Consider the following 14,723-nt stretch of genomic DNA (forward strand, 5'->3'; position numbering starts at 1 on the left):
ATTTTACTAATTAGCACACCTTCAGAGGGCAGCAACAAATCAGTGTCATTTCCTGGCATGGTGTTTATTTTTCCGTAGTGCCTGCAGACTCTGGGTTCTGTGGCACATGGTGTGGGAGCAGAGAAGAGCCAGGTCCCCACTTTATAATGCTGCCTGCATACAGTTTAGAACAGTTTGATTTCAGCACCATGGATAGAGCCCTTCAGTTGGACAGGGGAACTGGACTCCAACAGCATGAAAACAGCTTGGCGCTATGAGTATCCTGTTGTACATTACACTAGCGAACAACCAAACATTTTCCAAGGCATGTGGGCAGATTTTCAAATACGTTGTACAGAGGCAGACATAATCGAGACAGCTTAGTTGGCATTCACCTACAAGAAGTTAAAAACAAAACTTTAAATTCAAGTTTAGGGCTATCCCTGTGGGTTATCTAGAGCGGGCTGGTTCCAAGTCTCATTTAAAGTAAATGAGCATGCTGCTTGTGTAGGAACATGTACTGTGAAATGTAAGAACTTGCATTTTTCCAGGCTATTTGATTTACTCGTATGCTCAGCAGCAGACCGGGAAAACCCCTCAGAGATGGACAGACCGCATCTTTCACTGGGACAAGCCGTGAAGCATCCCTTTCGTTTTGCCATCTGGAAAAATGAAACTGTGCTCTCCACCGTGTAACTACGCGATCCCACACCGTCTGTCAGTTTTACCGACCTGCTACCGGCAGGCTATATAAAACGACTGTGAGTGGGATACGGCTATAACATAATGCATTCTAACAGAATCTACTCCAGGCTATGATTCCTTTTCAGGGTTTCATTTTCTTATTTTAAGGTGCACACCACATTAATTCTGGCTTTTAAACTTCAGTCGCTGAGTGATCGCATTCTGTTTTTTGTTTTCCTTTCCGTGCCCAGATGTTAATGCTCATGAGGTCGTGACGGTAACATTTCAGCGGGTTCCCATGGCGTCTTCTGCTTCCTGCAGCTGTAGGCAGCCCGAAGTTTCCCCTCTGTAAGCTGGCATTGGTGGGACGCATCAAGTCTGGTTTGATCGCAGTGGCCCATTGCGTCAGGATGAATTGGCTTTGTAATGAAATGAATAAGAACACCTTCTCTCGCTCCAACACCAATCCAAACTGTCAAAGCATCACAGATTAACATCTCCGTTTCCCATCTTCACTAAAACACTTTCTCTGTTTTATTTAATGTTATTGCGCATTTATGTTTTCATTCAGGATCAAGACGAGTGGTTATAGATAGGCTACATTTCACGGTTTCCCTACATGAAACTCGAAAAAGCCTTATCAATAAACAGCAATAAGATTCAGTGTTACAGCAAGTTAGGGACGGCAGACAGGGGAGGGAAAAGTGGTGGATGGAGAGGAGAGAAACAATTCAAGTGAGATAGAGAGAGAGAAGGTGGCTGAGTGGGTAAGAGAGAGAGACGGGGCGCGCATGTCCGGTTCTTCCATGCAGGCTGCTCTCCAAGCTCGCCAGTCATTCTAGCGAGTTTCCCCACTCTTCCTCTCCCACCGTCTGTACATGTGCACCGGACACACAACTCGCTCCTGAGCGGACACTGCAGGGGAAGGAAGGAACGAGCCCACCATGGAATAGGAATACTGCCGGACAAAACGGGGGAAAAACCTCTCTCTCATCTTTCTTCCTTTTTCCCCCTTTTTCTGACGCCCTTTTCTCTCTCTCTCTCTCTCTCTCTCTCTCTTGCGCACCTCTCCCCGCGCTCTCCCTCTCGATGTCTCTCAACAGTTTCTAAAGGAATTGAAGGAAAGAAAAATGAGGATTATTATTTTGTCTTGGCACTTTCTCGGGGTGTATTCCGCCCTTTGGGGGCTGGTGACGGGGGCTTTCCCCAGCTCAGTGCAGATAGGTGAGTTGGTGGATTACTGAATTTACGCACGGGCACTCGGAGCTGACACACTACACTAAATGTGAAAGGGTTTTAGCGGACAGCAGTCACCAAGGAACGGGGATGCACCGGGACGCTCCAACACACAACGTCAATGTAAAACGAGAAATGTGCGCATGAAAAGAGCACATACTAGTATATAAACATATTTCCTTGTGGTGTATCTTATCTTTCTCTTATCCAATACATTTTAGTTGTTAGGGGAGACTGGTATGTAATCTCTACTCTGTTTTAAAGGCACACTTTTACTCCATTCGTCTATTTTTTGAATGTTTGTGTATTTTAAAGACTGTTTCGGGGCTCATGAATGTTTCGGCAATCTTTGTACCCTTCTTGTCTTCTTCACTGTTTAGACACTGCAGTATTCTCTCTCTGTCTCTACCCCTCTCTCTCTCTGCCCTTTTCCAGTTACCCTCATGTCAGTGCGTCGGAAACCTGTCTTTTCAACCTGCCTTATAGATCAGAGATAAAGTTAACTGAATCTTGATCATCATTGGTTTGCTCTGTGCATTGGGACTGCACATGCATGGAGCTTCTCCTCTCTCTCTTGAACATACACACAAATACACTTAGTACAGGCATGTGTGCGATAATGAATGCACTGCATCACTCCTTGTGGGGCAGCTGGGAGGTCCTATAATGAGATTCAGCTCCTTGACTCTGTCTCCCTACAGCTGCCAATACACTTAATACGCTAAATATGTTCTGCTTGGCACACACACACACCTATTTGCACAGGTTTTCAAGCATGCATGTGAAAACGTACAGTATGCACATGCAGTCATACAACTGCACACATGCTGGATGCCGTGCACACAGCTGCCAACATGCATTTTAATAAATGTACAGCATGTGGGTACACACTTTTTAGTGGAAAGCATACATGTGCACACACAGTGAAAATGCATGCATGCACATACAGTATAAAGTATATTTGATCGTACAGAAGCATACACATGCACTCTTTCCTTCTCTCCAACTGACCGTCGTCCTTAAGCACTCCTATATACATACATGATCATGCACTCAGCTCACACTTAAAGAGTAGTTTGCATATCTCTGTATTGCACACAAGAGTATTTCAGTGGAAGCACAGACAGTTTTTTTTGTTGCAAGTGTGTGTGTGTGTGTGTGTGTGTGTGTGTGTGTGTGTGTGTGTGTGTGTGTGTGTGTGTGTGTGTGTGTGTGTGTGTGTGTGTGTGTGTGTGTGTGTGTGTGTGTGTGTGTGTGTGTGAAAAAGAGACAGAGACTGACATAGACGAGAGCATTAGTCAGATTTCCTGCAGCAACAGCTTCATTAACATGTCATGTTGGGACATATTTATGAAGTCTTTATGCTTTCAACATGTATGCGTTTGATTGTGTTTGTTCCAAGGTGGAATTCTTATGAACAAACAAGCCATATTTTATTTCTAGGCAAATTCACTTCACTAAATTTGTCATCATTTACATGAAAGTCTGATCTAGATGAATCCTAATTTGTTATCTTTTTCAAGCAAAAATGCATGTGTTTAATGACTCTCTTTGGGGACTGACCTACTAAGGCACATAACGAAAAATAAGATAAAGAATAAAAGAAGGCGATACAAACTTTTAGCATCACACTGAAAGTCACACATAAAGTGACATTTTATGTGATGGTTGCTTTGTTCAATACGCTCTGCCTCCCGACTCCTCCCCTGTTTTCCCACCATCCCTTCCTCCCTCCACTTTCTGTTCATCCCAATCTGATGGCAATAACTCTTCACAGTCTGCCACTGTAATCCAATTTGTTGGCTTGAGTCTGATTCAGTTAAACTTAAGTCAAGTCGGTTTGTTTCTGTGTGTGTGGAGCAATGTAGAGCTAATCTATAGGATTAGCATATCAAACCAATGTTTATCAGTGATATCCACAGCACTACAAAACAACAGCATCTTTTATTTATGTGAAACAAATAGGAGACACAGAGGATTACACTTATTCACAGACACTAATGTCCTCAGTATGACAGTTTATCCTTCCTTTCCCCAAGTTGACATTTCTCATGCTGACATACTGATTTCACCTACAATGATTCCCAGCACTTAAAGCGTTTAGCATTTTTCTGAATGTTTTGTCAATACATTGATTTTGGCTTGGTTAAGGTTATCCTATCTTCTCTTAATGGCCTGACCTAGAACACTTTTCCTCTCTGGGCACGTCATGGTTAAGAGGTGTGGATTAGGTTACATGGCGACTTTGAGAGTTGTCTTTTATTTCAGTTTTCCCCTATCCTTTTGCCAATGGGACTATGTATATCTGTAGTATATTTGATCCATTTTCAGTGGATTTTAATGGTTATTGGCATTAGATGTAAGTGTCAGTATCAGTAATTACTCTCAGGTAAGGGAAGACATTTGAAAGGAGACGAATGAGCAGGGGAGGTAATATAATATCTATTTCTCTTAAGTAATACTTTCAGCTTTATTTCTTCTTATCATCTCTCCTCTCCCCTCTAATGCCTAATATGTCAGATGGGCCCTATTAAGGGATACTCTCAATATAAAAGGGCAACTGACACATAGACCTAACCTCGCTCTTCCTCTCTTATTGAATGGCCTGTGCTCCTCCTTTATTTAGCCTACATTGTCTATTTTGAACCAAGTCTTTTATGTCCTCTCCAACTCATTATCTCTTTGACTGCCTTCCCCGGTTTTTCACATTTAGCGATGTAATGCGCAGTGTGGGTATCCATCTTTGTGTTCATGTTTATGTATGTGTGGGTGAGGATGTGCTAAAACACAAATTACCTTTCGTAACAATGCTAATGAAGCTCTTTGCATTCTTCTCTCTCCCCTCCTATGTTTTCTCTGCCCCTCCCTTCATATCTATCTATCTTTCCTTTCCCACATTACTCTTCTTCCTGCTGTCTCTCACCCTCTCCCACCCGCTCCCATCTGACCCCTCTCCCCCCTACAATGACTAATTTCCTTTTTCACACCATCATCCTTTTCCTCCTCTTTGCCCCTGTTTCTTTATCTGTTTCTCTAGGTGGGTTGTTCATTAGGAATACTGATCAGGAGTATACAGCGTTTCGACTTGCTATCTTCCTTCACAACACCAGCCCTAATGCTACAGAAGCTCCATTTAACCTGGTCCCACATGTCGACAACATAGAGACCGCCAACAGCTTCGCCGTCACCAATGCATGTAAGTACACAAATATATATTGTAAACTATGTATCTTCTTTGGAGGACATGGTGTGAAAACAAACTTTTCTGCGACAGTTGCTGAACAAATTGCAATTTTAAATAAATGCATTTTAATCATTCTTATAAACAAATTTCTCAATGCAAATGTATTTCAAGGCAATGTCAGTGGAGTATTTAGCCCACATTTTGGCTGATACTGTTCTTGTTATCATACCTCTGGTTCTTTATATATTATTGGCATCTTGCAGTATCCCTCCCGTCTGCAAAAAGATTAAAATTTATATTATCTATATTACCCATTGCTCTTCCATCTTATAGATATGCAGTATAAAGTCAGTTTTGGAACAGCAGGCAGTTGTGAAAATTAGTCATTTATGTTCAGAACAGTTGGTACTTTCGTCATCAATGATCTCTTAAAAGATTGACAGCTAATCGTTCAGTGTACATTGCTGTTCTCTGGGAATCTAGATATTATCTTCACACTTCCTATTGAACTTATATAATGTGCCAGACAGTAAGTGATTTTTGTGAGTGTTGATATTGAAAGTCCTATTTGGCCAATCTGGACCAGCTTTTGCTCTCGGACCCCTGCAGGTTTCCACTCGGTGCTGCTCCTCTGCACACCTCCATACCAAGATTATACCGAGATATTCATACAGCTTATTAATGAAATCAGGTTTCCTATTTAAATTGGATTCATATTTGAAATATTGCAAATGAGCGACTTCTGTTCTATCGTCTTGTCTATCAATTTGATTAAATCACTGAAATCTTGCTACACTGTAGGGTTGTGAGCAAATATCGGAATAGGTGTATGCAACTACCGCAGTATGTGTAATAGTAAGTATGAGACTCTATCCACTTTCTGTTGGAGCATGTCTTTGGCCTATATCTGTCTGTTTTGAGGCAAATAAATAAAATATCAAGAAATAGCGGGATGAACCAAATGCTCGCCAGTTTGGATGTCATCCTACACTTTTACTTTGTCTTTCTCCCTCTCTCCACTTCTCCCCAAAATGTAGTTGCTGTACAACAATGAGTGACACTGGTTTATGCCACACTGATCTTACTGCCTTTTATGTTGGTAGGTGTGTTTCTGGGTGGTAAACGTTTGCCTTTTCACCCATGAGAAGAGATCTCTAAAAGATGTTGGTTGTGTCATTCTCTTGCTCTGCCTTTGGGTAAAGTTGTAATTCTGTAATTGTAATTGTACATTGACACAACCCAGAGTGAAAGTAGTGGGACTGAACTGTGTATGGTGGTTATGTTCAGAAAAGTTTACTTTCCTTACATGCTTCAGGGGAATCATATCATATCCCCTAATTTACAATACCCTTTTGTACATCAATCTTATTTTAGGGAGGTTTTGAAGTGATTGTACTGTACTGTAATGTTTCATCTTCTTATATTATTAAAACTTTAATAAATCAACCACTGCGGCCACCAACAAGACAGGGTGAACTAAATCAATACAGTGTATTACAGCAATACAGTAGTGTCCTTCTGCTGTAATATCATTGAATTTAATAGGAATCTTTCAATATACCCAGTCTGTAAATGAAAGATCATAATCTTCTCCTTGTGAAAACCCCAAAGAAGTGGTTCAAAGTCTGAAGGAACTTGAATATCTAGCAATCGATCTATGTTGTGTTAGGCTTGAGGAAAATACAATTTGACATTTTATATCCCTGGACGGTAATATTTTACTACATAGAAAGAAAAATCTGTTTGTTTGTCTCCTGTCCCCTGTATTGTATCCACAGTTGAATGAACAGACTACTTAATACCACCTACAGTGATTGGAAAATTAATAGACCATTTAATACCTCCCACATACAATATGATCACATGCGGCATTTATTTCTGTTGACTCTTAAGTTGCTTGAGTGGGAAGCTACACATTGAGTACTCATCAAGTTGATGTAATGCAAAGGGAGGAGTATGCCTGTATTAGTGATCAGAAAATGGTTCTGCTCAAGGGAAAAGATGGGCACAATACGTTTTAAATGTTCAAAAATAATCTGGTGGAGGTTTTAAAATATGTATATAGGTATATGTTCCCAAAAGCATCATTTATATGCTAACTGTAAATTATTTCAGATGACTTAATGAGCCACTTAGTTACTTCATTTTTCATATAAAGTTGGTTAAATCTTCTGCTTAGCTACCATACAGTATGTTATGCTGTTGGTTTTCCTCTACACACACACAGACACACACGCGCACACATACTCGCACACCACACAAATACACCTTACTTTTGTGGCATTGAACAGACATCAGACGAGAACATCCTGGTCGTCACAAACCTTTTTATATGTTGTTTATCACAAACATTGTCATTTCTTTCTGGTTCCACATATTCAGTTTAAACACACGTTGGAAAACAATTGGACACCTCTGGCTGTCAGTGCTGGGAAATCTTGATGCAGCATGATACTCAGCCCCTGGAATCAACCAAGTTATCTCAGAATTTAGGCTCTGTTAAGTAATCGTACAGCACAATTGTATTTCATTTCAATATGTGCACTCTTGCAGGCATTGGGGCATGAGGAAGGAGTGATAGGGAAATTAAGCTCTTATTGGAGAACCCTCTGCTGTCTCTCTGCAGGATACACACAACAAGTATAACCTCTTCTCTGTCTTTCTTTCTCTATATCTTCTTCTCTTCTTCTGTCCGACTCTACAACTCTTTCTTGCGCACTTGCCATCACACTTGTTCCATCTCTCTTCATTTGCCTCCCTGTCACTCTCCACCTTGTCTCCCCATTTTCCTCAGGTTCTCTCCCTCTTCCTCAGCTCCTCTATTCTTCATCATGTTTTTCCGTCTTTCCCCTCTCCACAGGCGTGGTGAATGGATTTCTAAATTAATCCCTGACTCTTGCTCGGGGTGGTGAGCAACGCTCAGAATTAGAATTGGGAATTCTGCCTCTGACCTTGGCTAGTTCTTCTTTATTCTATTATTCAGGAAGCCTGAACGGATCATAAAAATCCCTGGTCCCCATCGTTTTCCATATTCACAGAGGAATACAACCCATTTTTTTGTCCCAGGGTCACATATTCATATATCCTCTGTGGCTGTCAATCTTCCTTTGTTGTTCCCTGCTTGCAAGAGTATACCTGTGGGTCTGTGTCTTTTGTGGTATATAAATGCAATATCTGTGTAGGTGTGTGTTTGTGTCTGACTTTCTTCTCAATGGGATGGCATTTGTGTGTTTGTGTGTGTCTCTAAGCCAGAGAAGCACACTATTCTCCTGGGCTCACCAATGCATCTCTATTTACTGGTTTATAGGAAATAATGTACATGGATTAGCATGACCAAAAGCCGCAGCGGATGTGTGTGTGTACGCATGAGTGGTGATATTTCTGTCGATCCTGAAGGCATGTGTGAAAACCTGTGTGTCACTGAGGTGCAAAGGATCATCCGCTGAGACAGAGCGTGATGAAGATAGACAGAAAGTGATAAGGTGAATTAGGGACGGAGGAGAAAGAAATGGAGAAGAAAGGATTTGTAACAAAGAGGTGATTATGCCAGGTTTGTGGTGCCAAAGCTGAAAGACACAATGATGTGCCGCCACGGCTGTATCTGATTCTTGGTATGTGGGATAATACTACTTTTTAATCAGTTTCATGTCCAAAACTAAGACAAGTTACATGATTGCAGTCAGTACCTACTGTACAGCAGTTGTAATAATGATTATGATGTGTAGTGTGGTGTCGTGGTTTGGGCGGTTGATTATTGCAGTGATGCATAACCTCGTTTGTCATCTAGAGTTAATATAGATTGCACTTATAGTGAATCATTCACAAATCAATACCGTTTATGTGTTATTGACGGCTACAGATTGCATTTACATGAAATCTGAACCTGATTATCTTTGCAGCCTGACTGATTTAAACGGTCAGAGTCAGAATCCCCTTGAGGTGTCAGTCTTGGTTTGTCCCCCGATTGTTAATTAAGGACAAAATTAATTAATTCCGATATGTGAAGGTGAAAAGGCTCCTGAATTAGGAATGATAGTTAGATCTGCACTCATATCATCAATTACTGAGTTTGCATTTATATAACGTTCTAATTCAATATTTACACTTCACCTCAATGTAACCTTGCCTCGCATGTTGGCTACTGGGGCTACCAGGAGATACCACATGGGGGTTTTTCAGCTAGTGCTTCTTGTGTTTCATATTTTCATGTTTCTTATGCCTGTAAATAATGTTCATATCAAAAGACAATATTACGAAAGTTAATGAAAGACTTGGTTGTTGTCTCCTTTTTCAGTAACAAAACCATCTCCACTACTGGTCTTCTGCTCACCATGATGGCTCTTCAATATGAATTAACTAATGCAAATTCAACAAATGTATGGGCAGTAGTTTTTCCTTTTAGTTAAAAAGAAAACAACAAGTAAGGAGTATTGTGCCGTGTGCTAGTCATTAATGAGAAAAGAAGCTACATACAAAACAAATCAAAGGCTGGACTCCCAATATTAATTTGAAATTGATCGTATTGCTTCTGTTTAAACAAAATTGTCTGTTCCACTAAGTACCATTGACTGCTGCGACAGCAACAACACTTAAAATGATGGCATTACTGATCGGAATTTTTAGTAACTGTCCAAGTCCGTTCACATTAACTTTTCCATTAACCAGTCTTTAAACACAGCAAAAGCTTATACCATGTTTCCTTTAGTGTTAAGTCCTGTCTGTTTTCTTCTGCAAATGCATGTGGACTAACTATCTGAGTCTTTTAAACTATTTCCTTCTGTCGCTCTCTTTTTATCTCTTTTCTGGGTACAGTTTGGACATCATTAATCCAAAGTTTTGTCCTCTCTACAAACATAGAAGTGACTATTCAAAATGTTTCCACTGTGTTTTGTGACGTAGGGAAACTAATGGTCTTTCTGACGCTAGCCTCAGCAGCGGTCTGTTTTCAAAAAAGAGCAGACCTCAGCATTTCTTTAATCAAAATTGAGTATTCAACTAATTGTGTAATAAAATACTATTAAAAGATACCTGGATGTAACTCTTCAAAAATTAGTATATGGATAGACTACTTATTATCCAATAGTTCATAAATAAAGTATCAACAAAGATAATGTGGGGAATTAAAGCCAATATGGCCAGATCACGTACTCGGCAGCAGGCATTTAGTGTTGTGGGTGATGCTATAAATGAACACATTTCATGCTATAACTTACATTTAAATAATCTCCTATACCATGGGAATGTAGGACTCCAATAAACCCCCTTGCATCCAATATCATTTCTATATCTACCAAACACGTCTTTTTAGTTGCTTTTTACAACCAACCAATCACAGTTTAATAGCTCTCTGTTGCTTTTAAGTGCCTTGTTTCTACCCTTTCTCAGCACATGCTTATCAAAGATGTAGTTCTAAACACACCCTTCAGTCTGTGTTCCCCTGTTAAAGAAAATGACAGCAGCATTGGTTTAGCTAACTGAAAGGGTGTTCATTCAATAATGACCATTAGGACACACATGTATACCCACACACATTCAAAGAGTTCATCATCAGTGTTTTGCATTCACTCTTCATGTCCAGGCTTGGAGCTTTGATTAAATAGAGTCTTGGCACACACTGCTACAACTCAGCACCACCCACCTACACACACAAGTGCAAATGCAATTTTTTACAGTCTCCCTCTCTCTGACACGTGTACACATTGATTTGCCACCCTGTCTGTGTATATTTCCAACTTCCTCACATACAGCATTTCTGGTTGCTTTTTGCTTGCTCACTTCGTTCATTAAATGGCTCAGTCGTCTTGTAGATGATTTGAGACGTTCAATAATACCACTGTACCATCATCTTTATTGGTGATGTTTTGCGTGGTTATATATCTTCTTAATGGCCACACTGGGGAAAACAGAGTGAAATGATATCTGAAACCATGGCGGTGCAAGGAGATTTATTTTTGCAGCATGCCTTCGTTTATTCATGTTACTGGCATACTGAGAGTCTGGCTGCAACATAAATACTTTTCATGGCATTAAGACAAATTATCTGGTTGAGTGCTAATTGCATGGGTATAATGGATCTAATTTAAACTCCCATTTAAAGGTGCCTTCAGTGGAGTATTCATTTGTAAGTCACCAGTAGCATTCACTCTGTCATTGAAATGCTTTTTATGTTTATTTTAAGTCATCAGTTGAAGTCATTTTAAGTAACTCTTAAGAGTTTTAATGAAACAGTAAAGAAAAACAATATATTTAGAGATGCATTGCAGTCAAGTTGTTGTTTTTTATTGCAATACTTACCAATTTTATCACATACAGTGTGTGCATGTATATTTTTATTAACAAACTAACAGTTTGAAAAACACTAGTTTCACAAAGAGTCATCTAAATTGCACCAGACATTCATAGTTATGAGTTTGGTGAAGTTGCTAAGACAGGAAAAGTAACATGGAAAAGTTATGGAGGAAGCAGAACAGCTACTGTAGAGTTTCTGCTTGTCTTATAAATTACTTAAACTAATCTAATCTAAAACTGACATAGTTATTACTTTGATGATGTTCTTAGAATAAATAAATACAAATACACAATGCTTTTGGAGCATGATGAAGCAATACATGCAACATCGGATACATATGGCTCTTAGTCCTGTAAGGGAAGTCTATAGTCATGTATTTTTAAAGGAATTAGTCAATATTTGATGTATATTTCAGCATCACATGGGTCATGGGGCTCGCAAACCTTTTTAATTTGCTGATCCATTGATGATAAAATGATGAACAGTATTTAGGTTTGTGTGTGTGTGTGTGTGTGTGTGTGTGTGTGTGTGTGTGTGTGTGTGTGTGTGTGTGTGCGCCTCCATGGTGGCTTATATGGAGTGCTGAGTGCTCCCTAAAGAATCGCTCTGTTGCATCTTTTTATTCTAGCATCAGCAGTAATGACTAAACAGCAAGCAATATTATTAAACCATGCATGTTGCAAAGAATTGACTCATTTGCTCCAGGTAATCTGATTTCATTTAGTGGTACAATAAAACCGACTGTTTCTCAGTTTGTCTCGCTTCTTTCATTAAAAAGTCTACCGCCAGGGAATAAAACTGACGTCTTAAGGCACTTGCAATAGTGAAAGAGTTTTTTAAGACCAGTAAATGTTGTTGTTTTCCACAGATATTGCTGAAGGCAGTACTGCCCGGGCTGCATTAAGTTCAACAATTTTGACAAACTTTATTTTTTAGTAATCTTGTTTTACTTTGTTGCCTGTTGGGCAAATACACATGGAAATAACAGGTCCAAGCTGGGAGCAGTGTTTCCCATTTGGTGTAGTGATAATGGTTGATCCTAAAGTTGTAATCCTTTATATCGTTACAGCAAGTGCAGTTAAATACGGCAAGCGCTCTTGAGCAGCATTTTGTTGGTAATGAAACACAAAACCAGCTAGTGTATCTGTTCACAGACAGTAAAAAAAGACAGTCATGTATCAGTTCAACTTTAATTTGAGTGAATGCTGCACATCGTGTGAGTAGTTTACCACACAAGAGCAGGGCACAGTACATTTGATAGTTATTCAGAGGCTGACTATGACTTTTTTAAATTGTTCCATTACTCCCTTGTAAAGATGAACCGCTAACAAAACAATGCTGAAAATGATCATCTTGTGTTGCCAACATATGCCATTCATATCAGCAGTAATTCAATACAGTTCTAATGCAGTGTCGCTTATCAGGAAAAAATCTGATTTTTAAAAAGGAAGGTCTGTATTGAACCCTGCCTTTGTGGTTAAGCCAACACACGCAGCTATGGTTATCAAATGTTAATGTTATGACCAATAACATCATAATTATTTTGGGGTTCAAGGTGTTAGTTTGCAATATGTCGCACTGCATATTTTTGTCGTAAGAACAAAGGGTTTTAGTTATTAGGATGAAAATGCAAAGACATCTTTGGAGTCATACTGAGCTGCAATGATAGAGTATTAATGAACATTTTTTCTGTGGATCTGTAGTTCCTTGAGGCAGGATGAGACACAGTGAGACAGTCGTGTTGCAGGTTTTATGGAGTAGCAAGCCTGAAGCTGGTGAAGTAAAATCCTCCCACAACATGCTGCAGTGTTTTGTCTGCTTCAGCCGTGTGATATTAAAGTAACACGTCAATCAGAAGGGTGGAGGGTTTTGTATCGCCAAGTGGATATGAATTCTTTGTAAGCAACGTATTCGCTTTCCTCTGTAGTAATGAACGGTTATCAATATTGATAGGGCACGCAGTGTGTCTCAATGAATCGTCACATTCCCTGGAGGTACTTGGGCTTTGCTGGGATAAAAGGCAGGCTGTGTCTGTTAACCCACATGGTGACCCACACCTACACACCCACAATTTTAGGGGCCTCTAATGTGTTTCATTAAGACTTTTATTTACCCTGTAGGCATGACAGCTGATACAGGAAAAAAATGGTATGTTTTCACTGTTTGTTTTTCACTCAGGCATTTGTAAGATGAAAAGGATGAGAAGAGATGACAGCAGATTCTAAGTGTTGCCCATTGCTTAAGCAAAGCACAGGGGAGTTTTTACTGAATGGAGACATGTCCCCAGTAATTGTCTGTAACGTCTCATTGTTGTCTTCACTCTTTGGCTTAGCTGCTGTTGTTTTCATGTTCATGATCAAAGGATTTCCATTGATTGATTTCCATGCAGTCTTTCTTCTCTTCCCTTTCATTCCTCTCACTTTGCTTTTTTTACGCTTAGAAGCACAAGCATGCACTTGTGCAGAACCACAAACAAACATGTTTCTTTGCTGGTCTCACTTTTATTCTTCTATTCCTTTTATTCTCACCTCCAATTTCCTGGAGTCATGTTCACAATTTTTCTTTTGTTTTCACCTTATTCCCTTCCTCGTTTTATTCCTCTAGGTCTCTCTTGAACACCCACCTCTGTCTGTCATTGCGCTGTCTCATTACTCATTAGCTGTTAAGTGACTTTTGGTGTAGGACAAAAGCTGTGATGTGTACTTAGTTAATTTATTTTAACTCAAACTGACACATTAGCTGCTGAAGCACACACTGTACCTACACCTACATCATCACATCTTTCACTTAAAGTACATTTCTGTCCCTATGTTTGCTTTGGTGTACCTATGTCTCGAAAGCTGGAACTTGGATTTTCACTAAATGTGAATGATTCCAATCAATGTTATATTGTAAATGGCACTGTTTTAATGCAGTACAGTTTATTAGGAGCTTTATTTTTAATCATAAGGCTCACTGTGCAATCTAAGTCTGCCCCTCTCAAACACCAACCCTCATGCGTGTGTTTGTTTCCATGGATTTATGATGTGGATGAAAGGAAGGGCGTTAGTTAATATTGATGAGTGCTGCCACTCGGTCCTTCTCACCGAGGCTCACTTAGAGATGAGAGGCATGACCTTTACACATACACACACACACACACACACACACACACACACACACACACACACACACACACACACACACACACACACACACACACACACACACACACACACACACACACACACACACTCAGCCAAATGCACTTAAAAACACAAAAAAGGCCAATGACGATTCAGTTTCTTCCCCAATGCAGTATCTGCATTTTTGTGTACATGCATGTTGGTCTACATTGGTGGAAATCTATGG

The 14,723-nt window shown here is 39.8% G+C and overlaps 1 protein-coding gene across 5 annotated transcripts in view; it reads left to right on the top strand.

Moving 5' to 3' along the window:
- Positions 1-1,528: 1,528 nt before the first annotated feature.
- The window catches only part of gria4a (glutamate receptor, ionotropic, AMPA 4a), a 93,633-nt gene continuing 80,438 nt past the window's right edge, over positions 1,529-14,723 (top strand). For all 5 annotated transcript variants that reach the window (XM_063907567.1, XM_063907565.1, XM_063907569.1 and 2 more), the window contains exons 1-2: positions 1,529-1,887; positions 4,937-5,095. In XM_063907567.1, coding sequence (XP_063763637.1) covers positions 1,794-1,887; positions 4,937-5,095 — 253 coding nt within the window. In that variant the 5' untranslated portion in view covers positions 1,529-1,793. The remainder of the gene's footprint in view (positions 1,888-4,936; positions 5,096-14,723) is intronic.

The sequence above is a fragment of the Eleginops maclovinus genome, chromosome 18 (assembly GCF_036324505.1).
Source record: "Eleginops maclovinus isolate JMC-PN-2008 ecotype Puerto Natales chromosome 18, JC_Emac_rtc_rv5, whole genome shotgun sequence".
NCBI lineage: Eukaryota > Metazoa > Chordata > Actinopteri > Perciformes > Eleginopidae > Eleginops > Eleginops maclovinus.